Source organism: Stomoxys calcitrans, chromosome 2, assembly GCF_963082655.1.
Source record: "Stomoxys calcitrans chromosome 2, idStoCalc2.1, whole genome shotgun sequence".
Taxonomy (NCBI): domain Eukaryota; kingdom Metazoa; phylum Arthropoda; class Insecta; order Diptera; family Muscidae; genus Stomoxys; species Stomoxys calcitrans.
Window position 1 is genome coordinate 5,043,146 of NC_081553.1, and position 26,248 is coordinate 5,069,393.

Below are 26,248 nucleotides of genomic sequence, written 5' to 3' on the forward strand. Positions count from 1 at the left end.
ACTTGTTCTGATAGGGGACACATCGTATATGGACGCACGGAGTTCTTGGCAAGCACATGTTTCACAATCCTTTTGTCGACTATTGATCTGATTTGGTCCCAACGGCACTATCTGCTTCTGTGTGGCATAATCTTCCAATATTAGTTAGTGAGGCCTTAAGGATGTAGGCCTCTACCAGATTTAGCTACAATTTAATACAAATACCAAACAAACAAAAATTACATACACCATCCACAACGAAACTCCTAAAAGACTAATATATAATAATGTTGATAAAGACCTTTAGCTAATAATTTCTACAAATCTCCCTTTCAGATTGCCTCAGACAAACTAATAAGCGGCTTGAGTTCAGAGCGTACACGTTGGAGCCATGATTTGGAAAGATATGCCCAACAACTTGTGGTGATGATAGGACAATGCTTGTTGTGCGCCTCCTTTCTTGCCTACACCGGAGCTTTCTCATGGGAGTTTCGCAAAACCATGATCTTTGAGGACTGGCTTGCCGATATTGAGGAAAAAGAAATTCCCGTTATTATGCCATTTCGAATTGGTGAAAGTCTTACCAACGACGTGGAGATATCCACCTGGACCTCCGAGGGCCTGCCTCCTGATGAGTTGTCCGTTCAAAATGGTATTCTCACAGTAAGAGCTTCCCGCTTTCCCCTCTGCATAGATCCTCAGCTGCAAGCATGGACTTGGATAAAGAAAAAGGAACAACAGAATAATTTGAAAATTCTCTCCTTCAATGACTCGGACTTTCTCAAGCAATTGGAACTGGCCATTATGTATGGCACCCCAGTGCTTTTCGAAGATGTCGATGATTACATTGATCCGGTGATTGATAATGTTTTGCAAAAGAAAATCCAAGTAGTGAGCGGACGTAAATTTGTCATTTTGGGCGACAAGGAAGTGGATTACGATCCAAATTTTCGAATGTATTTGACGACGAAATTTGCAAATCCCAAATTTGATCCTGCTGTATATGCCAAAGCCATGGTCATCAACTATACGGTGACACAGACGGGTCTGGAGGACCAACTTCTGTGTGTGGTAATGAGGGCCGAAAGACCTGATCTGGAGTCGCAAAGAGAGTCACTGATCGTGGAGACGAGCGAGAATAAACAACTTTTGCAACAACTGGAGGATTCGTTACTCATTGAATTGGCCACTTCGACTGGCAATATGTTGGACAATGTGGAGCTGGTTGAAACTCTGGAGAATACCAAATCCAAGGCAACATTGGTCATGGATCAACTTGCACTTTCCGCCGAAACCCAAAAGAGCATTGAAGCGTTAAGAGATGGATACAGGCCCGCAGCAACACGAGGAGCTGTGCTGTTCTTTGCCCTCTCAGACATGTCCACGGTGAATACCATGTATCAGTATGCTCTGGCCGCCTATCTCCATGTTTTCTCCAGATCTCTTAGACAATCTTTTATGGACTTTGATCTCTCCAAACGACTGAAAAATATCATAAAAACCCTGACAGAAAATGTATACTCCTACGGCTGCACTGGCATCTTTGAGAGACACAAGCTGCTCTTCTCTTTTCAAATTGCCACCAAATTAGCACAGAGGGATGGCCACTTGAGCCAGGCCGAATTGGATTTCTTTATTAAAGGCTCGGTGGCATTGACCAAAAGTGAAAGGCCTTGTCCTGCCAAATGGCTAACCGACAAAAGTTGGGAGGACATTATGAAACTGTCAACAGAGTTTCCAGAAAAATTTGAATCGTTGCCCGATCACATTGGTAAAAACACTGACGAATGGAAAGAGGTGAGAAGTTCAATTTAATTTGTATAACTTGACCGAAGCAAAACTCACAAATCCCCAAAGCCGATTACGTTGTTATCCCACATTTAACCTAATTCATGGCCACAAATACACCGGTGTGGTTTTCCTTGCTGTCAGCTATGCTGATGGAAAATAAATTTTCATTTTCAATTATCCATTTTTTCTATTTGCAAGTGCCCTACGGTAATGACATTGTCATTGTGGGTTAAGCAAATGGAAGGTCACAGGGGTGTACAAATAAAAATTTGGAGACACCTAAAAGAGCACCAACAAAAAAAGTGCAATTAACTATTTAAACTAGTCCCTACTGTATTATCCTTGGCTTTCTTAATCCCATGTTTAATATGCCCTTGTTGAGTGTTTATTATTCGACTTGAGTTCTCCCATTTTATATGACATTCAAGTGTGGCAAGGTGGAACTACTAAATCTGTATATTTTTTTAATAATTCAATGCCATTTCCTTTCTACTCCAATTCTCCTTCTTCTTCTCCTCCTGTCAACCCTCCGCCATGCAATGTTGCTTTCAATGACGATGTATGACATCCTAATATGACATTTGATATTTTTCAAATAAAATGTTCTACTCAAATACATGTCCAACATTTTGTGGTGATTGTGAATGCTGAACGGTGCTGCACTTCTGACAATGATGATGACGACCATCGTTGGCTGGATGGCTCGCTCACAACTATGGCTGCAAATGCTGAATTGGAATGGGGACTGCCTTCAAATGCTACTGCTACGGCTCAATTTTGCTTGGTTTTGTTATCGTTGATGCTATGGGCGAATTGAAATTTAATTTCGGAAAACCACAACCTCATCCATTACGCCATTGAATTGCGCCATGCCTTATCAGTGGTATGATTTGGAAAATCCCGAAGAAGTCCCATGCCCAGGAGAATATAATATCAACTGCAATCATTTTCAGGCAAGTTAATGTAACTCCCACAATATGCACTTCAGAAATCACACATTAAGTTTCATAACATTGCGCACTGTGGGCTGAAATGTAAATTTGGAATTTACATTTATGCACATACAGGAAGTGTTTAAGCAATTTTTTATATGATTTTTGGCGCTAAAAAGTGAAAATGAAAAAAGGATCCAAATTTGGGGTGATATTCCATCGTAACAAATGATCCCAAAACAAATGCATCCGCGCAACTTTTGAAAATATTTTTTATTTATTTAGGGATGGTTAGAAAATGCCGCAGCCAAAACTATTTTCCAGAATTTAGCAATTTTTTTGATTTTTTTTTAATATATTTTTAATGTGCCGCGATTAAAAAATCGGGCGATTTTCACATCCACCACTGAAGGATGGGGGTATATTCATTTTTATACCCACCACTGAAGGATGGGGGTATATTCATTTTTATACCCACCACTGTCCATCTGTCTGTTGAAATCACGCTACAGTCTTTAAAAATAGAGATATATATAGTCCGATATAGCCTATCTTCGAACATAAATTGCTTATGGACATAAAAAAAAGAATCTGTGCAAAGTTTCAGCTCAATATCTCTATTATTAAAGACTGTAGCGTGATTTCAACAGACAGACGGACAGACGGACGGACATGTCTAGATCTTCTTAGATTTTTACGCTCATCAAGAATATATATACTTTATTGGGTCGGAAATGGATATTTCGATGTGTGGCAAACGGAATGACAAAATGAATATACCCCCATCCTTCGGTGGTGGGTATAATAAACCGATCTGAACCATATACGACACGGATGTTGAAAAGCCTCACATAAGACACTGTCCCACATTTCGGCGAAATCGGACAATAAATGCACCTTTTATGGGGCCAAGACTTTAAATCGAGATATCGGTCTATATGGCAGCTATATCCAAATTTGGACCGATCTGAGCCAAATTGAAGAAGGATGACGAAGGGCGTAACAGAACTCACTGCCCAAATTTCAGCAAAATCCGATAATAAATGTGGCTTTTATGAGCCTATGACACTAAATCGGAGGACCAGTCTATATGGCAGCTATATCGAAATCTAGTCCGATCTAAACCAAATTGAATAAGGATATCGAAGGGCCCAACACAACTCACTGTCCCAAATTTCGGCGACATCGGACAATAAATGCGCCTTTTATGGGCCAAAAACCTTAAATCGAGAGATCGGTCTATATGTCAGCTATATCAAAATCTGGACCTATCTGAGCCAAATTGAATAAAGATGCCTAACACAACTCACTGTCCAAAATTTCAGCCAAGTCGAATAATAAAGGCTTTTATGGGCCAAAGACTCTAAATTGGCGGTTCGTCTTTATGGGGGCTATATCAAGATATGGCCCGTCTTCGAACTTCACCTGCTTATGAACAAAAAAAGGATCTATGCAAAGTTTCAGCTCAATACAACTATTTTAAAAGACTGTAGCGTGATTTCAACAGACAGACGGACAGACATGACTCAATCGTCTTAGATTTTTACTGATCAGGAATATATATACTTTTTAGGAACGGAGATGGATAGTTCGATGTGTTGCAAACGGAGTGACAAAATTATTATACCTCCATCCTTCGGTGGTGGGTATAAAAAGAATCTCTGCAAACTTTCAGCTAATTATCTTAATTTTAAAACACTCTGGCGCGATTTCAACGGACCGTCGGGCAGACGGCAGACGGACGAACTGGGTTTAGATTTTTACGACGATCAATACTATTCATACTCGTATATACTTAATAGGGTCTTAAATGTATATTTCGATGTGTTGCAAACGGAAAATGAATATACCTCCATTCGTTGGTGGTGGCTATAAAAATAGCGACCATTATCTGTGAACACATTTTGATTTGTGGTACGAAGTTCTTCACTGAGTGAAAGTTAGACATTCGTTAAAGGCGTGAAGGAAACGTTTTTCAACTTGGTCCAATATGATAAAAAAAAAATAAAAATAGTTCTTCAATTTTTATTTTTGCAATAACTCTAAGCAAACAAAAGTATTAACCAAAATAAATGCCGGTGGTAAAACATGGTGGAACGGGTAGCCGTTATTTTTATGCAAAAACGTTTTTTTCCAGGATTTTTACAATAAAGGACTTTTTCCACAGTGAACGAACAAAATACCTACCACTTGGGTGTAAATTATATCACCATGTACTACAGTAGTGGTGTAGGGTATAAACGTATATGACAACGTAATTTTATAATTGTATCAAGTTGTTTTTGTGGTAGTTTTCACCCCTTATCTCTCCCAATGATTTCAGTGTAAAGAATATTTGCTACTTCAATGCAATTATACATTACAAAACATTTGCTGCTACATGTATATACGGCAAAGAAATGAGAAAATCGCCCACAGTAATTGAACACATTATAATTATTCATGTAGGTTTTTTACCTTGGCTAGATGCATTTTTTTATAACCTTCCCATATCCCAGCTACTGTGCCGACTATCCTTTATCCATCCATTTTACCATGATTATAATGATGATGATGATGACGATGATGTTGGCAGTTGTTTTCCGTTTGCCACAATTCTTGTCCGAGTTGCTTATAACTCGGAAATATTATATTTTCCATTAGGAGTTGAATGCTGACAAAAACTCTATTGATGCACACACATGCCCACACATTGCTTTCACAAACACATGCAAGGCCATCTCACACATTAGTACATACTTACACACATATGCATTCAGAAAATGCAATAAGTTAAGCATTTTATTGTGAATGGATATGTTGTTGAATGCTCAGGAAACACAGCTGCATCTCGCCAAGCAGAAACTTGTTAAGGATTTTTGTTTTACGCTTCTGCAGGCGTTTGTATTGTACGACTATTGCACTGCCTGCATCCCACACAAACAACGCACACACTTACACAAACACACCAGGGGCCCCATTGTCCTGCTGGTGGGGCCAATGAAAAAGGAAACTGTCTGTCTGTCACACACACACACACAAGCACAATGGCATTTGCCCACATGTGTATATGCACATATAACTGTGGACACTTAATTGGATTCCACTTTACGATATTTTATGTCCTTTTGTGGATTATGCTTGTTTATGAGAGCTTTTCCCCATACGAGTATGTGTTTACAGCAATGTGCAAGTGTGCGAGTGTGCAATGTCATAAATAAATATTTCACAAATATAAACGTATGATCCTCACAGGAGCTTTCTTGAGCATCCTCTAAGCGCAATGTATTAAATGTTATTAACTTTAAATTGAACTCGTTTACTTCTCAATAATGGCATAGCAGTTATTGCTTTTCCTTAGAAAAGAATTTATTATTTTCTACTCAGCTGCAAAAAAATTCAACTTTAATTCTTCACCTCATGTGAAATCGTTGAACTAATGCTAATTTCTTTACAATTCTTTAATTTAGCATGCATCTAATTTATGACAAGTTAATCTACATTTCAGTCTGTGTGTGTCAATCTTCCATTCATTTGTTCTTCTCTCTTACCTTATCAACAGAAATTAATGTTTTTGCGATGCTTCCGTGCTGATCGAATTTTCCGTTCGATAAATCAGTATATTGTCGACACCATGGATGAGTTTTTCATTATGCCACCGGTTGTGAGCTATTTCGACATCTACCAGCAAACAACGTGTCACACACCGGTGTGCTTTATACTAAGCGCTGGTTCCGATCCCACGAATGATTTGATGGAACTGGCGGAGCATTACGGCGGGGGCCTGGGTAACTTTTGCCACATTTCATTGGGCCAGGGACAGGAAAAGGTGAGTGCAAATCTATTTCGATATCTGATGGCTGGAACATTTTACGTCCATGTGTATGGATGGATGTGAGAGTGTGTGGAAATGTATGTGGAACATCAACAACAATTCATGTTCACAAATGAGGGGTTTCATTTCTCACAACACAGTAACGAGATGTTATAACCGCGTTTTTATTGTTGTTTTGTAGTTGAATTGTAGTGAGCTTAGATACATGAACAACATGCGACTAAAGAAGTGTGGCTGAACCCACATACACTCGTACACTGGATTGCGCTGGAAGGTGCTCGATATCCTTGGAATCCCATAGATGAAGCGAATGAATGAATATTAGCCCAGCACACGTCTATTGTGTCAATTTCATTTTGGTTTTGTTGTTGTTTTTTGCTGCTGCTGCCGCCGCTCATGTCTGTTTTTGCTGTCAAAGCAAATAAACAAAAGATAAACAAAACATAAAGGGGAGTACAGCCAAATAAACAGACAAACAAACAAATAAATAAAGCCATGAAGAACGAACAGCAACCGACCAAACAACAAACTATCGTATCAATGACAGCCATTCAAGGGAGCTCTGCAATCTACATTCATAGTATCTATGAACGAGGATCGCCAGATACAATGTCGTCAACCTGAATTGTGGTGAATGCTTCTACCAAATTGTGGCATTGCATAATTTGGTATTGGAAAACTTTATTCTTGATTTAAGTAGAATTATAACAGAAGTTAAGTTCGGCCGGGCCGAACTTTGAATACCCACCACCTCGGGTATATATGTAGACAACCTTTCATCAAAATCCAGCGAAAACTGCATACCTTATGTCCCATAGCAGTAATATCGAAATATGATCCGATTTGGACCAAATACTAATAAGTACAAGTCATTGTTCAATTATGTATAACAAAATGTTGGTATTTTTAGTAGCTATATCTGAAAATAAACCTGAACCATATATAACATGGATGTCGAAAAGCCTAACATAAGTGAATGTGTCAAATTTCGATTAAATCGGATTATAAATTCGTCTTTTTTTGGGCCAAGACTTTAAATCGAGATATCGGTCTATATGGCAGATATATCCAAATTTTGATCGATCTGAGTGAAATTGAAAAAGGATGTCGAAGGGCCCAACACAACTCTCCGTCCCAAATTGCGGCGACATCGGACAATAAATGTGCTTTTTCTGGCCCCTAGCTTATGGGCTTAAGACCCTAAATCGGAGAATCGGTCTATATGGCAGCTATATCCAAATCTGAACTGATCTGGGTCAAATTGACGAAGGATGTCGAAGGGCCTTACACTCCTCTTTGTCCCAAATTTCAGCAAAATCTGATAATAAATGTGGCTTTTATGGGCCAAAGACCCTAAATCGGCGGATCGGTCTATATGGGGGCTATATCAAGATATAGTCCGATATAGCTCATCTTCGAACTTAACCTGCTTATGAACAAAAAAAGACTATGTGCAAAGTGTCAGCTCAATATCTCTATTTTTAAAGACTGTAGCGTGATTTCAGCAGACAGACGGACGGACATGTCTAGATCGTCTTAGATTTTTACGCTGATCAAGAATATATATACTTTATAGGGTCGGAAATGGATATTTCGATGTGTTGCAAACGGAATGACAAAATGAATATACCCCCATCCTTCGGTGGTGGGTATAAAAAAGAAGGAATTGTAGGAGAAAATACTAATTAATACAAGTCATTGTTCCATTGTGTATAACAAATTATTCGCCTTTAAAAATAAACCGATCTGAACTATATACGACAAGGATGTCGAAAAGCCTAACATAAGTCACTGTGTCAAATTTCAGTTAAATCGGATTATAAATGCGCCTTTTTGGGGCCAAGACTTTACATCTAGATATCGTTCTACATGGCAGCTATATCCAAATCTGGACCGATTTAGAATAAGTTGCAGAAAAATATGGAAGACCCTAACACAAAGCACTGTCCCAAATTTCGGAGAAATCGGACATTAAATGTGCCTATTATGGGCCCAAAACCTTAAATCGAGAGATCGGTCTATATCGCAGCTGTATTCAAATTTGGACCGATCTAGGCCAAATTGAAGAAGGACATCGAACATCGACATCCTTCTTCTATTTGGCTCAGATCGGTTCAGATATGGATATCGCTGCCATTTAGACCGATCCCTCGATTTAAGGTTTTGGGGCCACAAAAGGCGCATTACATGTCCAATGTCGCCAAAATTTGGGTACAGTGAGTTAACTTAAGCCCTTCGACATACTTCTGCAAAATGGCACAGATCGGTCCGGTCCGTACCCGAGGTGGTTGGTATCCAAAGTTCGGTCCGGCCGAACTTAATGCCTTTTTACTTGTTTTCAATAGTGTTATATTAGTGTCTTGTAAAGTGTAATTTTTATCTGTCAAGAGGTGTCTTTGCTCCTGAACTGCGAGCTTAATCCACAGTAGCATCTATTTTGGCAATATTTTTGCTGATTATCGCTCAGTTATAGTTCTTAGCTTTTTCTGTTTTTCCCGGGATTGCAGAGCACTTCGTATGTTGATATCATACACTTATTCGATCTTTTTTAAAGCCTACAGTAACTGATTAAAATTATCGATCATAATATCGATGTCGTGGGTTTAGGCCAGCAACATGAATGCTGATGTAAATAGTGTTCCATGCCTCTTCATGCATCACGTATAATCTCCTGAACGAAACCTCGTTTGGCATTGAACTGTTCGGAGAGATAATTTCCTATTCTAACTGAGGAACGCGTGCCTGCTTGTGTCATACTGGAAGGATAAGACTCCTGTATTTACCGCCATGTCTGCTTTCTTGTATACGGGAACATAATATGCTGAGGTTTCAGTCATCTGGAACATATTTCGATATAGCTGCTTTGGAGTATAAGGTATGCATTTTTCACCGGGTTTTGACGAAAGGTGGTTTACGCATATACCCCAGGTGGTGGGTATTCGAAGTTCGGCCCGACCGAACTTAATGCTTTTTTACTGTTTTTTTTTTAAATTTTGATGCTGTCAAAAATCGAAAATAATGTTTTCCTATGGACAATAGGAATTGTCCATTCGCGACAATTGTTTGGCATAACGTAAAGAACTAATCCAGAAATTTGAAATTCTACTCTGTTTTAACTTTTTTAGTCAACTTTATAATACTTTGCTAAGAATTACACTTTATGTGATTATATAAATAATTACTGTTTGCGGCAAAACATCAAGGAAAAACCAATTCCTTTCACATCCTTAAGTATTAATTACTTCCGACTACGCCGCGGTACCCAATCCTCGTATATTTTTTCCATTGCCAATGGTTTGTTACTTTCTATCTGTTCTATCTGTTACTGTCCTTTTTTTGTGGAGATTCCTGTACTTCATCAGAATTTCGACGTTTCGCATACAAAAGCAGCGATAATCAAGCGTCAATTCAGTCACGAACTTTCAACACCCAGTAACCAAAGCAAAGTCCTACTCAGTGAGGCTTGGACAAGGATGTTTCAATAAAAACAATCACCTCGATACGACTAGATGCTGATGATGTTGCAACCATCATCGATGCTGTTGTTCTTGGTATTGCTTTCGTTGGTGTTGTTGTTTTACAATCACGCACCTCTAGCCAGCATGTCCTTCCATATCTGAATTTATTTGTTTCCGCCATTGGATCGATAGGAAATCATAAAAATGTTTGCTTGTGTGTGAGAATGTGCACTGGTATATAAACCTGAATCCACCAGCACACGCAAACTCATCCACACTTTTTATGGACGCACTCAATTACTGGGGTTGTAAAAAATATGTTCATTGAGATTTATTAAATATTTTTATTACATTACCCTTACTAATTTAGGCTGCCCTTAGTCTCCTGGACAATGCCATGCGCTTGGGTATGTGGTTAATGCTGCAAAATGGTCATTTGCTAATCAGCTTTGTTAGGCACTTGGAGAAGTATTTGGAAAAAATCGATGCTCCCCATCCGAACTTCCGTTTGTGGATTACAACAGATGCCAGCGACAATTTTCCAATTGGAATTTTACAGAAATCACTAAAGGGTAAGTTCTTTTGCGTAACGCTCAACACATTAAAAACATGAATGGTAACTTTTTTTTTGCACTGCCTATTTAAAGTTGTCACAGAACCTCCGAATGGCCTGAAATTAAATCTACGCTCAACATTTTTCAAAATTCGCAATGATAGTTTACAAGGATCTTCGCATAAAGCATTTTTATCTTTGGTCTACGTGCTGGCATTTTTCCATGGCGTTGTACAAGTAAGTTATACCAATATTTCCAAATAGTTACATGCTGTAGAAAAAACAGAACAAGAAAACAGTCACTCATGGTGAAAATATTGACTTATTCTTAATCTATGATATTATTCTCAATATTCAATATTCTCTTTATATATTCACCCTTAAAAGGAAAGACGCAAATACGATAAACTTGGCTGGAATATATGCTACGACTTTAACGAGTCCGATTTTAATGTCTGCTTGGAAATTCTGCAAACCTACTTAAATAAACAGAAAGATGATAAGGTACCTTGGAGCAGTTTAAAATATCTGATCGGCGAGGTAATGACATAATTCTAAATCAGAAATTTATTTATTTCAGCTTTTTTCCACTTACTTTTTAGGTTATGTATGGCGGCAGGGTTATCGATGATTTTGATCGACGTATAACACGCTGCTACATGGATGAGTACATGGGTGACTTTTTATTTGATACTTCACAACCATTTCATTTCTATAAGGATGAGGCCACCATCTATTGCCTGCCCGACGAAGATGTGGTGGACAAAAAAGATTTCATGGGTACGAAAATTACTTGATCGTTATATGGAAGGTATTTACAATAGCAACTTAGTGAGGCTTCTTGGAAAAAAGAATTTAAATTGTGCTACCGGTAAATAGTGGCGAATTTCCCCATATAGGTGGTATACGATATCGGTTTTATGGCTCCATGGCTTCAATTCTTAATCCGGGGATCGGTTAACATAGCGACTACTTCGATTTGTGGGCCGTATTTGCTGTGGTTATATGGAGCCATGTATGCTTCCTTTCCTTTTAGGAGAACATGTTGGAAAATATGCCTTTAGAACATAATTTTTCGTCAAAATGCTTCTTTGCTCTGATATTCTTGTCCAATATATTTAATTCAATCTTGCGCTATCTTTTATTTGGATTACAAAATAATTTCAAGTTGTTGTTGGATTTACTTCCAGCTTAGACTAATGGATTTTTGTTTTTACTTGGAATAGAAAAGCAAAACAACGGAAAACCTATAAAAAGTTTAGGTAGCAACATACACAAAGCCAAAACTTGTTAGCCAGACAATCTTCGATTGCCATAGTTTTGCCTTTAAACATGAGCATATTGCAGCTACACTCATAAAAAACAAATATTAAGAATATTACTAGTTTATTTTGCTGCTATTGTAGCAGTAGTTCTGCTATTACAGCAGTAGTTGTGCAATTTCAATGCAGCTGGCTAACTGCTGAAAAGTCTGTTGTTTGCTTAAAGTGACTGCGGCTTAATTATGAAGGGGATGTTAGAAGAAAAATTAAAAGCGTGCTAAGTTCGGCCGGGCCGAATCTTATATACCCTCTACCATGGATCGCATTTGTCGAGTTCTATTCCTGGCATCTCTTCTTAGGCAAGAAAAGGATATAAGAAAAGATTTGCTCTGAAATTAGAACGATATCCAAAAATCGGTTCGAACCACAATTTAATTATATGTTGGAGACCTGTGTAAAATGTCAGCCAATTCGAATAAGAATTGCGCCCTTTGGGAGCTCAAGAAGTAAAATAGAGAGATCGATTTATATGGGAGCTGTATCAGGCTATAGACCGATTCAGACCATAATAAACACATATGTTGGTGGTCGTACAAAATTTCAGCAAATCGGATAATAATTGCGACCTCTAGAGGCTCATGAAGTCAAGATCCCAGATCGGTTTATATGGCAGCTATATCAGGTTATGAACCGATTTGAACCTTATTTGGCACAGTTGTTGCATATCTAACAAAATATTTCGTGCAAAATTTCATTCAAATCGGATTAGAATTTCGTCCTCTAGTGGCTCAAGTCAAGATTCAAGATTCGTTTATATGGCAGCTATATCAGGTTATGGACCGATTTGAACATAACTTTGAACTGTTATTGGATGTCATAGCGAAACACGTCGTGCTAAATTTCAGTCAAACCGGACGAGAAATGCACCCTCTAGAGGCTCAAAAACTCAAGACCGAAGATCGGTTTATATGGCAGCTATATCAAAACATGAACCGATTTGAATCATACTTAGCGCAGTTGTAGGAAGTAATACCAAAATACCAAGTGCAAAATTTCAGTAAAATCGGAAGGGAATTGCGATCCTAGAGGCTCAAGAAGACAAGTCCCAAGATCGGATTATATGACAGCTATATCAAAACATGGACTGATTTGGCCCTTTTACAATCCCAACCGTCCTGTACTAATTAAAAGTATGTGTGAAAAATTAGTATACCCCATCCTATGGTGGATGGGTGTTTTGGGTTACAGTGTGACTTTATGACAAGGGCAAGCCCACTTAGCAGCAATGCATAGATGTTTCTAAATAATTGCCCTATATGAAAGGTGGGAAAATGCAGGTATTCGCGAAGATAATTTTTTTTTACCAAACGCTCCCCATTAGCACTATTAGTTGACCATTGTATAATTCAGTTGTTGGTAATACTCAAAGATGACAGAAACCTACATTTGTTTCAATGAATACTTTTTGCAAACATTTAAAGTTTACCATTTTTTCACACTTTTATTTTATTTACTTTGCAGCCCACATTGACCAACTGCCGCTGGTCAATAAACCTGACGTCTTTGGTTTACATCCAAATGCGGAGATTGGTTACTACACCCAAGCCACTCGCAATATATGGAATTCACTAATCGAACTGCAGCCACAGACAGGTAGGTGGGTTGGTTGGTCGATCGGTCAAGCTACTGCTCCAGCCAGCAGCGAAATTCGTCCGTGTTGATGGATTAAACAACCGCACAATTGAGTTGGCATCTTGTGCCGATTTAATCCTGCTATCGTTAGCACTCATTTGCGGCTATCTCTGACTGTCCCTCGTTAATGTTGTCTGTCCGCTGCACATTGCAGCAGTCACGTAGTAATCCTTTATTTTTTAATTACTTTGTTGGCCATCGCACTGAGAAAAAAAATCCATGTAAAAATCTGGCGACTGTTCAATGCTGGTCCTTTAGTTTTTTTTCATTTTTCATTAGCTGCACAAAACGGACGGCCAATTACGGCAATAAATAGTAAACTGCGACAGTCGACTGATATGTGAGCGAAAAATTCAAATGGATGGCAAAAACTCTGTCCTATGAAACACAAATGAATTCTTTCACACATATTTTATTATAAACATATTCAATTCAATTGAATTTAATTTAATTAATTAGTTGTGGTTTTGCAATTAACTTTATTGCACAATTTGCCAAGCCACTTACCACCGCCACTGCCATCATCACAATTGACTGCAACACCGCCAAACACATTTCCCATTACATTACCATGAACGACTATCAACATTACCAACACTAACGCCATTAACATTGAGCGATGTGTTGCTCACATTAGCACTGCACTAAAACAGTGGAGCAGTATTGGCACATACCTATCGTTAGAACCTAACTAAACATACCATCCTCGTGGCTACACATACTCACACTCACATCCACAATCACCTGCAAAGCATTTTATTTAAGCACAAAAACACATTACCCAAAAAATGAACTGCATATGATGAAATGCAAACAACGCATCAAACAACCACTCACTATTAATGTCACACCAATCGCATCCGTTTTTTCTTTGCTGTAGATATAAGAACCATTCAATATAGCTGTCGTTTTTATACCCACCACCATAGGATGGGTATACTAATCTAGTCATTCCGCGTGTAACACCGTTTGTAACACCTAAATAAATATTCGTCTAAGACCCCATAACGTATATATATATTCTTGATCGTCTCGACATGTTGAGTCGATCTAGCCATGTCTGTCCATTCGTCTGTCGAAATCACGATAGCGGTCGAACGCGTAAAGCTAGCCACCTAGCCTAGATTTAGATATAGCACTCTTTGAACAGCTAGACCAAATATGGTCTAAACCGCTCTATAACCAGATAAAACTCCCATATAATCCGACCTCCCGATTTTACTTCCTAAGTCTCTAGAGGGCGCTATTATTATTCGATTTGGCTAAAACACCTCTTCTAATTATTTCTCCTATTACCTCCAATATCCATACCAAGTATGCTCTGAATCCGGCGCTTTGCTCCCATATAAACGTCATATACCGGAAACAATTCCTTACCAAATTTATAATCAACAACAAATATAAAACGCATTAAGTTCGGCGGTGCTGAACTATGGATACCCGCACCATGGATTTATTTATTATCCTATTTTATGATAAACCGATTTTGATCATATTGGGTTCACTTGCCGAGAAGCCTTATACATGTCGAAGTTTAAAATTTCAGGGAAATCAGTTTATAAATGAGGGCTTTATGACTTATGATCACAGATCGGTGCATTTGGCAGCTATATGCAAATATGGCCCGATATGGATCATATGTAGAGATGATTTCTACCGGGTAAATACCCAACGCTTGAGTATTTACCTTATTTTTGGTATTCTTGGCCCCTTTATAAACCTTTTCCCCGATTTTTTGAGGACAATGTGCTTGCTTTTATACTATTTCGATGAAATTGCGAACGGTTAGTTGTGTTTGCTTTGTCTACATCAGTACCAAGTATGGTACACTCGCACCAAAAAAAATAAAACGTTTGTGTAATCATTACTACAAACAAAATACTTTTATTACGAAGATTTTCTTCAACGTTCCCCCAAAAACGTAGCATTATTGAACGGAACTAATTTTGTTACTGTAAACCTTTTAGCAGCTTTGCCTACGGTAAAAGGACCTATTTTTGTTGTAAAACCAAAAACTCTTTAAAAGTGTTTCAATAGCCGAAATCGATTATTCATTTACCGGACCAATAGTTATTATCTTGCGTCCCTCTTACTGAAGAGAAAGAGTGAGTATTTGAGTATCCGAGATGAATGATAAGTAAAAATACATCCACTATTTTTACACAATGTTAATGTAAATTTGCCGAAATACATTTAATCATACAAAATTATAGCAATAGCTATAGACAAATGGCTGCAGGTACAAGAAAACAGCAAACAAGAATTTATTAGGTACAGACATTGTTTGGTAATATTTACGCGATAAATAAATATTCATCTCAAAGTAATTATTTAAATGTGCACAATCCAATTTAAAACAAGTAAAAAGGCGTTAAGTTCGGCCAGGCCGAGCTTTGGACACCTACCACCTCGGGTACATATGTAAACCACCTTTCATCAAAATTCGGTGAAAATTTCATACCTTATGTCAAATAGCAGTTATATCAAAATATGTTCCGATTTGGACCAAAGACTAATAAGTATAGTAGCTACATCTAAAAATAAACCGATCTGAACCATATGCGACACGGATGTCGAAAAGCCTAACAGTAATTGTGGCAAATTTCAGTGAAGTCAGATTATAAATGCGCATTTTATGGGGCCACGACTTTAAATCGAGATATCGACCTATATGGCAGCTATATCCAAATCTGGACCGATTTGGGCCAAGTTACAGAAAAATGTCGAAGAGCCTAACACAAGGCACTGTCCCAAATTTCGGCGAAATCGGACAATAAATGCCCTAAGCTTTTAAAGCAAGATATCGATCTATATGGCAATTACATCCAAATCTGGAACGATCTCGGCCAAGTTGCAGAAAAATGTCGAGGAGACTAACACAACTCCCCGTCCCAAATTTTGGTGAAATCGGACAATAAACGCGCCTTTTATGGACCTAAAACCTTAAATCGAGATATCGGTCTATATGGCAGCTATATCCAAATCTGTCCGATCTGGGCTAAATTGAAGATGGATATCGAGGGGCTTCATTTAACTTACTGTCCCAAATTTCTGCAAAATCCGTAATTAAATGTGGCTTTTATGGACTTAAGACCCGAAATCGGCGGATCGGTCTATATGGCAGCTATATTCAAATCTGGACCGATCTGGGCCAAATTGAAGAGGGATCTCGAAGAGCCTAACATAACTCACTGTCCCAAATTTCTTCAAAATCGGATAATAAATGTAGCTTTAATAGGCCTAAGACACTAAATCGAAGTATCGGTCTATATGTCAGCTATATCCAAATCTGGACCGATCTGGGTCAAATTAACGAAGGAAGTCGGAGGGACTAACACAACTCACTGTCCCAAATTTCAGCAAAATCGGATAATAAATGTGGCTTTTGTGGACCTAAGACCCTAAATCGAAGGATCGGTCTATATAGCAGCTATATCCAAAATCTGGACCGATTTGAGCCAATTTGACGAAGTATGTCGAAGGGCCTAACACAACTCACTGTCCCAAATTTCAGCAAAATCGGATAATAAATGTGGCTTTTATGGGCCTAAGACCTAGGGGCTATATCAAAATATAGCCGATATAGTCCATCTTCGAACTTAACTTGCTTATGGACAAAAAAAAAATCTGTGCAAAGTTTTAGCTCAATATCTCTATTTTTAAAGACTGTAGCGTGATTTCAACAGATCGTCTTAGATTTTTACGCTGATCAAGAATATATATACTTTATAGGGTCGGAAACGGATATTTCGATGTATTGTAAACGAAATGACAAAATGAATATACCCCCATCCTTCGGTGGTGGGTATAAAAAACCCCAATTTTGTGTCAAAATAACCTCAGAATTAATTATTTTATCACATTTGGCCAAGCTTTAGGATATTTTTACTTGTTTATTATTATTTAACACAAAAAAGTAAAATAATGCAAATATACAATGTATTATACAAAATGCCTTTAATGGGATCACTTAAAAAGAATAATATTTTTACCCGCATGCAAATGAATTATAAATATTTCAGTTTCATTTGTATTTATCCTTTAATCTTAACTATTTAAATTGCCTTTCCATGTGTCATATATTTCTATCCATTTCATTTCTTTTTTTTCATTTGTATTGTCGAGTATCAGGGCTATTGTTTTAACGCACTGCACCTGTATTCTAAATAATAAAAAAAAAGCAAAGAGATTTCTTACAGCTTTATAAAGCCAATTGTAGCTTAATCAATAAATCAAACTTTTCACTTTGTTCATACCATTCTTGTTAAATACATGCCTATAATCCCACTGCTAGCCGAAAAATGGATTTCATCAAACAACGGTAAAAATATTATTTTCTTTTGTTTTCGTTTATATGAGAATAGTAAACTGCAAATTTTGTCCATGTACATTCCACTAAGGAACAGGGGCAAACTTCTCACATATCAATGAGTGCAGTCCGATTCAAGTTTAACCTTAATGATAAGAGGCCTCCATTTTATAGCCGAGTCCGAATGGCGTGCCGCAGTGAGACACCTCTTTATAGAGAGGTTTTACATGGCATAGTACCTCACAAATGTTGCCAGCATTAGGAAGGGAAACCACCGCTGAAAATTTTGTTTCATGCTCTCGCCAGGATTCGAACCCCGACGTTCGATGTCATATGCGGACACGCTTTCCTCTGCGCTAAGGTTGAAGTTAAATCTTCATCTACCAGCAGACAGCTGAGCATAACCAAATCGAATGAGAAGATGATGATGTTGATCAGAAAATTCCCCCTTTAGATATCCAAAATCAAATGTTCAATGTTTATACAACTGTTGTGTTACCCTTTTCCACTTTTGTGAATAACAAAGGAAAATTACCATGAGAATGCCGATCGATTCATCACAATTTTTTTGATTCTACTATCCGCTATACATTGCCCTATAAAATCCACAAATTTATTTAGATTGAGTTACAAAACACGAAAATTGTAAAATGTGGTGTATAATGAATGAGAAATCTCAATCAAAAATATCCTCGCTAAAAATGATATTTTATATTCACAACCTGCACCACTACTGTGCCAGAGGATATTAAAACTTTGTGCATTTGTCTACAGCTCCAAGATGGAGAACAACTACCCATTAATGGAATAACTTTCGGATTCGATTATGACTTGGTAGTTCAAACATCCGTCAGTATGTATGTTCAATATGTTTTCAAAGTTTCATCACATCGGGGTGGATATAGCTTTCTGATGTTCAACTCTTGAGCTGTAATAGTAATAATAGTTGCAATGTTCTTCAAAGCAGAACAAAGTGGTATTTGAATGAGATGTTCAATATGATAACTCAGTCAGTGTACGAACTTTCATCGGTATCAAGTCAGCTTAAGATATATGTACATAGCTACATATATACGAAATGAAAATTTTCAAATACATTTCTCATCCTACTTGTGATACTTGTGAACTTCAGATCGGTAACTTTTATAAGATAGCGAAGATAACACTAATGGACTATATGCGACCTGTGATCAATTCGTAAATGTGGTTAAATGGAATGAAGAGTTCTATATGTGTATACATATATGATATGATATATGCAGATTCAAATACAACAATATCTAAAAATGTTGATTATATGGTTTTTTGCTCTTTTCTGATTAGGTTTAGCAACTTTGGTATATTTAAATACCTTATACATAATTTGATGGCATAACTTATTTAGTCCATATAACATGAGCATCAAATAACAACATTCACTTAATAGCAAACATAATACAATATAATTCTGATAATATTCTAAAGCATCAATGAGTGATTCGCTTTAAATTTACAATTTAGTCGAGACCAATTGAAATGCGTGTATGTGCTATAGTCAATTACACTTCCCTCATAATTGCGCACTGGACAAAAAAGGAAAACTCTGCATATTATGCATATATAAATTTTAAATGGCACTGAAATATGTACTAATTGAAAAATTAAAATCATTTAAATGCATTTGAATTAGGGTGGAGTTTACTACAAAAATAAATTTTTTTTTTTTGCGTAATAGCCAACAGAAGAACTGTCCATAGCTTTAATTGCTAGTTAACCATTTACATATTAAATTTAATTGTATGAATAATTAATTTTCTTTTTTATACATTTTTAATATTTTTATTTAAACTAATTTCTATGAACTGCCATATAGGTGAAGCTTCGGGAGGTATTAGCCGTGATGAATTCATTGACAATGTGGCTGCTAATATTCTTGACAAATTGCCGGTGGCCTTTGAGACGTGGCGTGTAAAACAACAAATCCAAATGAGCCTCACACCTACCGGAGTGGTTCTGCTGCAGGAATTGGATCGCTTCAATCTTTTGGTGATACGCATCAAAAAAACTTTGGAATTATTGCGAAAGGTAAGTGAAGTTGCACCCAAAAGAAAAGTTCCTCTTTATAATTACAAAAACATAAAACACGAAAAATAACTGAAAAAAAAACTTCGAGGTTGTTGTTTTTGTGCGAAAACTGAACGGAAAAATCTCTAACAAGAATTATTTAAATGCAAATGCACGTTTTATACATCGAGAAAGCTAATAATCACTTGCACGAACATGCAACCACTGAATTATGCAACAGCCAGAAAAATGAGAAAATGTTTCTTTTACTTCTCTTAATTAAACTTTTCTTATTTAAGTTTTGATATCACACTCAAAACAGAAGCTCAGCTGGTTGGACTAGTTAATGTTTTTTTGTAATTTATATAAAATGTCAGATTCAGTGTGAGCAACAGAAACTACTTGCTTGTGATAGCTGCAACTGCATTGTTTACTTATAAGTTTTTAAACAAATAATAATTTTGTATAGCTACAAATTGCTATACAAGGCAACATTTGGACGGAAACAAAATTAATCTATTAGCTGGCCCGTGTGCTGCGCTACATCATGAAGTGGGATTATTGATATAAAGAACTGTTTCAATTCTTCAAAGCAGGTGCCCAGGGGAACCAATTTGTTAACCCTATTTCCAATATACAACAAATAAATTGCCGCACAAAAGTCCCTGTTTTCCGTTTCATAACTTCGTATTAGATAACACAATACAATACTGGGCACTTAACCTGGGTTTTGATTAAAAAAAAAACAAGTTAAAAGGAGTTAAGTTCGGCCGGGTCGAACTTTGGATACCCACTACCTCGTGTATATATGTAAACCACCTTTCATCAAAATGCGGTGAAAATTGCATACCTTATGTCCCATAGCAGTTTTATCGAAATATGATCCGATTTGGACCAAATACTAATAAGTACAAGTCATTGTTTAATTGTGTTTAGTAGCTTTATCTAAAAATAAACCGATCTGAACCATATACATCATGGATGTCGAAAATCCTAACATAAGTCAATATGTCAAATTTCAGTTAAATCGGATTAGTCTATATGGCAGCTATATCCAAATCTGGACCGATCTGAGCGAAATTGAAGAAGGTTGTCGAAGTGCCTAACACAACTCACTGTCACAAATTGGACAATAAATGCGCCTTTTATGGGAACAAAACATTAAATCGGAAGATCGGTCTATATGGCAGATATATCCAAATCTGGGCCGATCTGAGCCAAATTGAAGAATGATGTCGAGTGGCCTAAGACAGCCAAATCAGATAATAAATGTGGCTTTTATGGGCCTAAGACCCTAAATCGGCGAATCGGTCTATATGGGGGCTATATCAAGACATAGTCCGATATAGCCCATCTTCGAACTTAACCTGCTCATGGACAAACAAAGAATCTGTGCAAAGTTTCAGCTCAATATTTTTATTTTTAAAGAATCTAGCGTGATTTCAACAGACAGACGGATGGACATGTCTAGATCGTCTTAGATTTTTACGCTGATCAAGAATATATATACTTTATAGGGTCGGAAATGGATATTTCTATGTGTTCGGTGGTGGGTATAAAACAAGTCGTTGGGTTGGTGAGTCAGAGCTGCATAGCAGATGACCTATCCATTCCACGTTTTGGCCGGCAAAAAGGGCGCTGGTTTGAGTCGATGTATGAAAGATCATGTGGTTGGATTTGGCTCGCCTTCAAAAACCGACACTGTCGATTATCGTTTTGTTTCGGACTCATAAGCATAGATGCACGATTCCCCACCTGTGCCGCGATCGTATTTTTTTCAACATTTTTAAACACCAACCGACAAGAGCCCTTTTTTACGGGAAGGTGTTAATGCAATATCAAGCAATGCCCAAAGATGGCTATATCTCACGGTATGTCACATGATGATCTTGCAATATAATTTCACACACGACATCAATGTTCACTGGTACAACGCCGTTTTTGGACGACCTTCATGGAATTGGAATTTGAGCGAGCATCGGCCACTACTGATATACGTTAAACCGGTTTATTACAGTGCTTTAGGATGGTGTTTCATCACCATACAAACATTTATAGTTATTAAGGCACTTTTGTTCTGATCTAAATTTGTGGAAAATGGTCCACAAAAATGGTCGCGACTTAATTCCATTTTTTTTGTCAAATTAGTTTTTTCAAGTCACTGTAAACAAGACAAATGATGGTCGTACTTCAAAATATTCAGAGTTCGATTACGCTAAGAAATACCAAACTTTCCAATGGAAATGAAATTTATATAGTAGCCCTCGTATTCTTGGTTGTCAATCCGTCAGTCGAAAGCACAACATTCGAAGGAATAAAGGTAGCCGATTGAAATTTAGCACGAATACTTTTCACTAATATACAATAGTTCGATTGGAATCCTATGATGCTGCATGGCTGGGTTCGAAACCTGGCGAAAACATCATTAAGAATTTTCAGCAGTGGTTATCCCCTCGTAATGCTGGCGACACTATGTCATGTAAAAACTTCTTCCCAAAGAGATATCCCTTGTGGCACGCAAAATTGCAATGTAGGTCGGTTGGGCAAAATCGGTGCAGGCTGAGATATACCTTCCATATAAACCAGTCTCCCGATTTCCCAGTTAATCCTCTAGAAATTCTTAGAAATTTTGCACGATGTCTTTTCTATGTCTTTTTATCTTTAAGCAAAAGCGTAGATAGGACTCTGGGGGTGGCTAAGCACTACCCAGAAAAGATTTTAAAGTTTAGGCTCACTGATAAAGGGGCCTCCTTTTTTTTGCCGAATCCGAACGACACCACTTGGTAGAGAAGTTATAACATAGTAGTATACCTCACAAATGTAGCCAACATTAGAAAGGGGATAACCATCGCTTGACATATTGCTGATGTTCACTCTCGGATTTAAACCCAGGCGTAAGGAGGACATGCTAAGCACTGCGCCACTGTGGCCTCCCTAAGTTCAGCTTCATTTTTCCAATTTCGCTACCTCATTAATAAATAAGTATATTATATCGAAACAAACAAAATTTCAAACACTTCGTACGTGTATGAATTTTTGATAAGTAATTAGAAACATTTTTTAAGTATAGGTGAATAGAATTGGGACAAGGAGAGTGTGGATCAGCGCCAACTGTCGCTACGATGGAAAGCTGGACACACGACTCCAGAGGTTGTTGTTCCAATTGTGGACTGTATATGGATGTCACAGAGGAGATTATCTTCCACACGGTAACGTTAGCAGAACCAGCTGATGGATTCAATGGCTTAACGACACGGCTTTATGTCAGGTTGGGTGAAGTTGATTTCTCGAGCAATGAAAATCACCATCCAACTCACCAAATGGTATAGAGAAAAAAAGAGTAGCACGAGCAGGTTAGAATCCAAGTTGGTTTTATTTAAAGATGATAAGTTCTCACCAAGTAGTTTGGTTTGCGGCTGCCAAGCAAGTGGCAGATTGACAATTTTCTTTCAACTAGGAAACCTATCGACTTTATTTTATTTCATTTTAGAACTAGTTGAAGTTTAAACAAACTTTGACATTCTTGTCGATACTAATTTTAGTGCAATTTGTACATTTTCCTAATAGTTCAATTTTTAATTCATATGACTTTCAAACTATGTTTCGGTTAAATTCAAATTAAATTCATATAATACATTAAGGCTAAACAACATGTTTAGACATGGCGCCGGGCTTAGAAATGATCGTTCTGGTGGGTGGCACAAAGTACAGTTGCTAATGATCGAATGGCGTCTGAAATTATGGTTTGGTTTATAAATGGTTGAATGGATGTGTTCCTTTTAGCCTTTTGACCAATTCGCTTGCTCTTCTGTTGCTTATGATGCCTTGGTTGCTGTTGTTGAGTATGCTGACTTTTTCTTTGCTTTGGATGGTTCTTTTGTTGTCTTTTGGTGTTCGTAACTGAGGTTCCAGTGTAAATCATCGGTTTGTTTGGGTGCAACATGGTGTGATGGCAATTACGACATTTGCGACATTTATTTTTTGATTTACATTGGGCGGCTGTGTGGCTTTTCGCTAGACAGTTCACACAGTATTTGAATTGACGCACTGTCCGGCATCTCTCAACAGGTTGCATCTTAAAAAATTTTGGACATACACTTATGCTGTGGAATCTCTTACACAACATACAACGATATATCTCGGAGTTTGGGGATTGATTTTTACTAGATGATCTGTAATGGTAAAATGTGGCATACGGTTAAGCTGAAAAAAATCCTCAAAACAGTGGAAAATTTTATAGGTATGTAGTGCGATAAAGAGATTTTAACAGTCGGATTCGGTTGTATTCATATAGGGCAATAGACATAGTTTTACTATTGGGCGCTTTATCAACCCAGCAGCAGTACGCACGTTGACGACTCTTACTTTACCATCTGATCCGGCCTGGGAATCCTCGATTCTTCCGAGCTTCCACTCACTGGGTGGAAGCAAATCATCAATAACGACGACTAGATCTCCCTTTTTCACGTCAGATTGCGGGTTTTTCCACTTGTATCGTTTCTGAAGTGATTTCAAGTAATCTTCTCTCCAGCGTACCGCGAACTGATGGTGGATGGCTTTCAGTTTCGTCCATCGATTTATCATAGAAATATTTGGAGATATCGGTTCGGGAAATGCTAACATCGGGGACCCTTTTAGAAAGTGGCCCGGTGTGAGTGCACTCAAATCTGTAGGGTCTTCTGACAAAGCTGATATAGGGCGAGAATTTAGAACACCTTCTATGCGTGCTAAAATAGTGGCAAATTGTTCAAATGTAAACCTGTGGGCACCTGCTACCCTTTTAAAATGGAGTTTGAAGCTCCTAACAGCAGCCTCCCACAATCCTCCCATGTGTGGGGCGTGAGGTGGTATGAAGCTCCATTCGAAACCATGCGTGGAATATCTATTCGACAAATCTGCAGATGCATTTTTTATAAACTGTGAAAATTCCCTGAGAAGCACTCTACTAGCGCCTACAAAATTCCGACCATTATCCGATACTACCCTTCGGGGTAGTCCTCGCCTCCCAACAAATCGAGCAAAGGCGGCCTCGAATGCCACAGACGACAAATCTGAGCACGGCTCTAAGTGTATGGCCTTCGTTGAGAAGCACACGAACACTGATACGTATGCCTTGGTCGAAGGAGCTTTGCGTAAATATGAGCTTTTCAGGTCGAATGGACCTGCAAAGTCTATGCCGGTCACATGGAATGGTGGCGAGATCGTACACCGATCAAGTGGTAATGGTGCCATCATTTGGGTACAGGATTTGTGTTTGAACACAACACACGTCTTACATTTGCGTATAATAGACTTAACCCGGGGTTTCAGTCTTGAAATGTAAAATTCTGTCTGTACCATTCTGCACATTAGCGTGCAGTCTGCGTGAGCCAAAAACTTGTGAAGATGAGACAGGTAAAGATGGCAAAACCATGAATTGCCTGGAAGTACCATTGGGTGGCGTTCGCTATATGGAAGTGTTGATTGCGACAAACGCCCATTAATTCTAATAATCCTGGCATCATCAAGAAATGGGTTAATTGTGCTCAAAGAGCTTTTTGGGGAGATTTGGAGACCTTGAGAAAGAGCATTGTATTCGTCCTTGAACCCGTATTGCTGAGCCGTGAGTATTAACCTTCGCTTCACAAACAAAATCTCCTCGTAGCAAAGACTCACACTGGAGAAATTCGCAGTCGATCTAGTTGTCGGATGTGTCCGGTGATAAAATCGATAAATATATGATATAACTCTTAAGGCTCTATCGTATGAAGAAAATCTTTTCAAAATTTCAGAATCTTCTGATACAATGTGAAAGGTTTGTGCAAGTCCCTCCGGTGGTCCCGGGGGTGTTATGGGAACCATTTCTGGCCAAGAGGACGAAGTGGCAGTCATCCACGATGGTCCGTTCCACCATAGCTTGGAGTTCGTAAGATCTCGAGGACTACACCCACGGGTACCAAGATCCGCTGGATTGTCGGCAGTAGGAACATGACGCCATTGGGCATTGGGAACAAGGGAATGAATCCTTGAAGTCCGATTCGCGACAAATGTCTCCCAAGACCATGGAGGTTTTGATAACCACCCAAGTACGATCGACGAATCCGTCCACAAGAAGGTGTGAGCGATTTCAAAATCAAAAACAGATAGAATATAATTCACCAGCTTGGCTAGTAGCTCGGCTCCAATAAGCTCCAAACGTGGTAAACATACCGTCTTCAATGGAGCTACCCTACTTTTTGCAATCAGTAGGTTGGAGCAAGACTCAAATCCCGAATCAACCACTATGTACACGCAAGCGCAATATGCTGCTTTAGAAGCATCAGCAAAGCCATGGATCTGAACGCGATCAGATGGCATATATCGAATCCAGCGCGGTATTCTTAGGTCAATAATATGGGAGAAATCTTTCATGAGACCCTCCCAGGTTAAGTGTGAC

At 38.1% G+C, this 26,248-nt stretch overlaps 2 protein-coding genes across 2 annotated transcripts in view; one reads left to right on the forward strand and one right to left on the reverse strand.

The window, feature by feature from the left end:
- LOC106080427 (dynein axonemal heavy chain 10) overlaps window positions 1–26,248 on the forward strand; it is a 239,264-nt gene that overhangs the window by 196,758 nt on the left and 16,258 nt on the right. The window contains 9 exon segments of the mRNA XM_059362518.1: window positions 316–1,776; window positions 2,652–2,723; window positions 6,244–6,510; window positions 10,345–10,546; window positions 10,622–10,764; window positions 10,915–11,067; window positions 11,130–11,307; window positions 13,311–13,442; window positions 19,643–19,854. Coding sequence (XP_059218501.1) covers window positions 316–1,776; window positions 2,652–2,723; window positions 6,244–6,510; window positions 10,345–10,546; window positions 10,622–10,764; window positions 10,915–11,067; window positions 11,130–11,307; window positions 13,311–13,442; window positions 19,643–19,854 — 2,820 coding nt within the window.
- On the reverse strand, window positions 23,188–25,535 carry LOC131995013 (uncharacterized). The gene is made up of 2 exons (XM_059362517.1): window positions 24,199–25,535; window positions 23,188–24,005 (listed from the first exon to the last, which is right to left on the reverse strand). Exons 1-2 carry the CDS (start codon window positions 24,267–24,269, stop codon window positions 23,507–23,509), a joined length of 570 nt encoding a protein of 189 aa, XP_059218500.1. The 5' UTR covers window positions 24,270–25,535; the 3' UTR covers window positions 23,188–23,506.

Bases quoted from the DNA above. Each gene is read 5' to 3' on its own strand.
- LOC131995013 (XM_059362517.1), bottom strand. From the start codon at position 24,269: ATGATTTGCTTCCACCCAGTGAGTGGAAGCTCGGAAGAATCGAGGATT. The intron at 24,006-24,198 runs GTAAGAGTCGTC...TTACCATTACAG, and splicing joins AGGCCGGATCAGATGGTAAA to ATCATCTAGTAAAAATCAAT.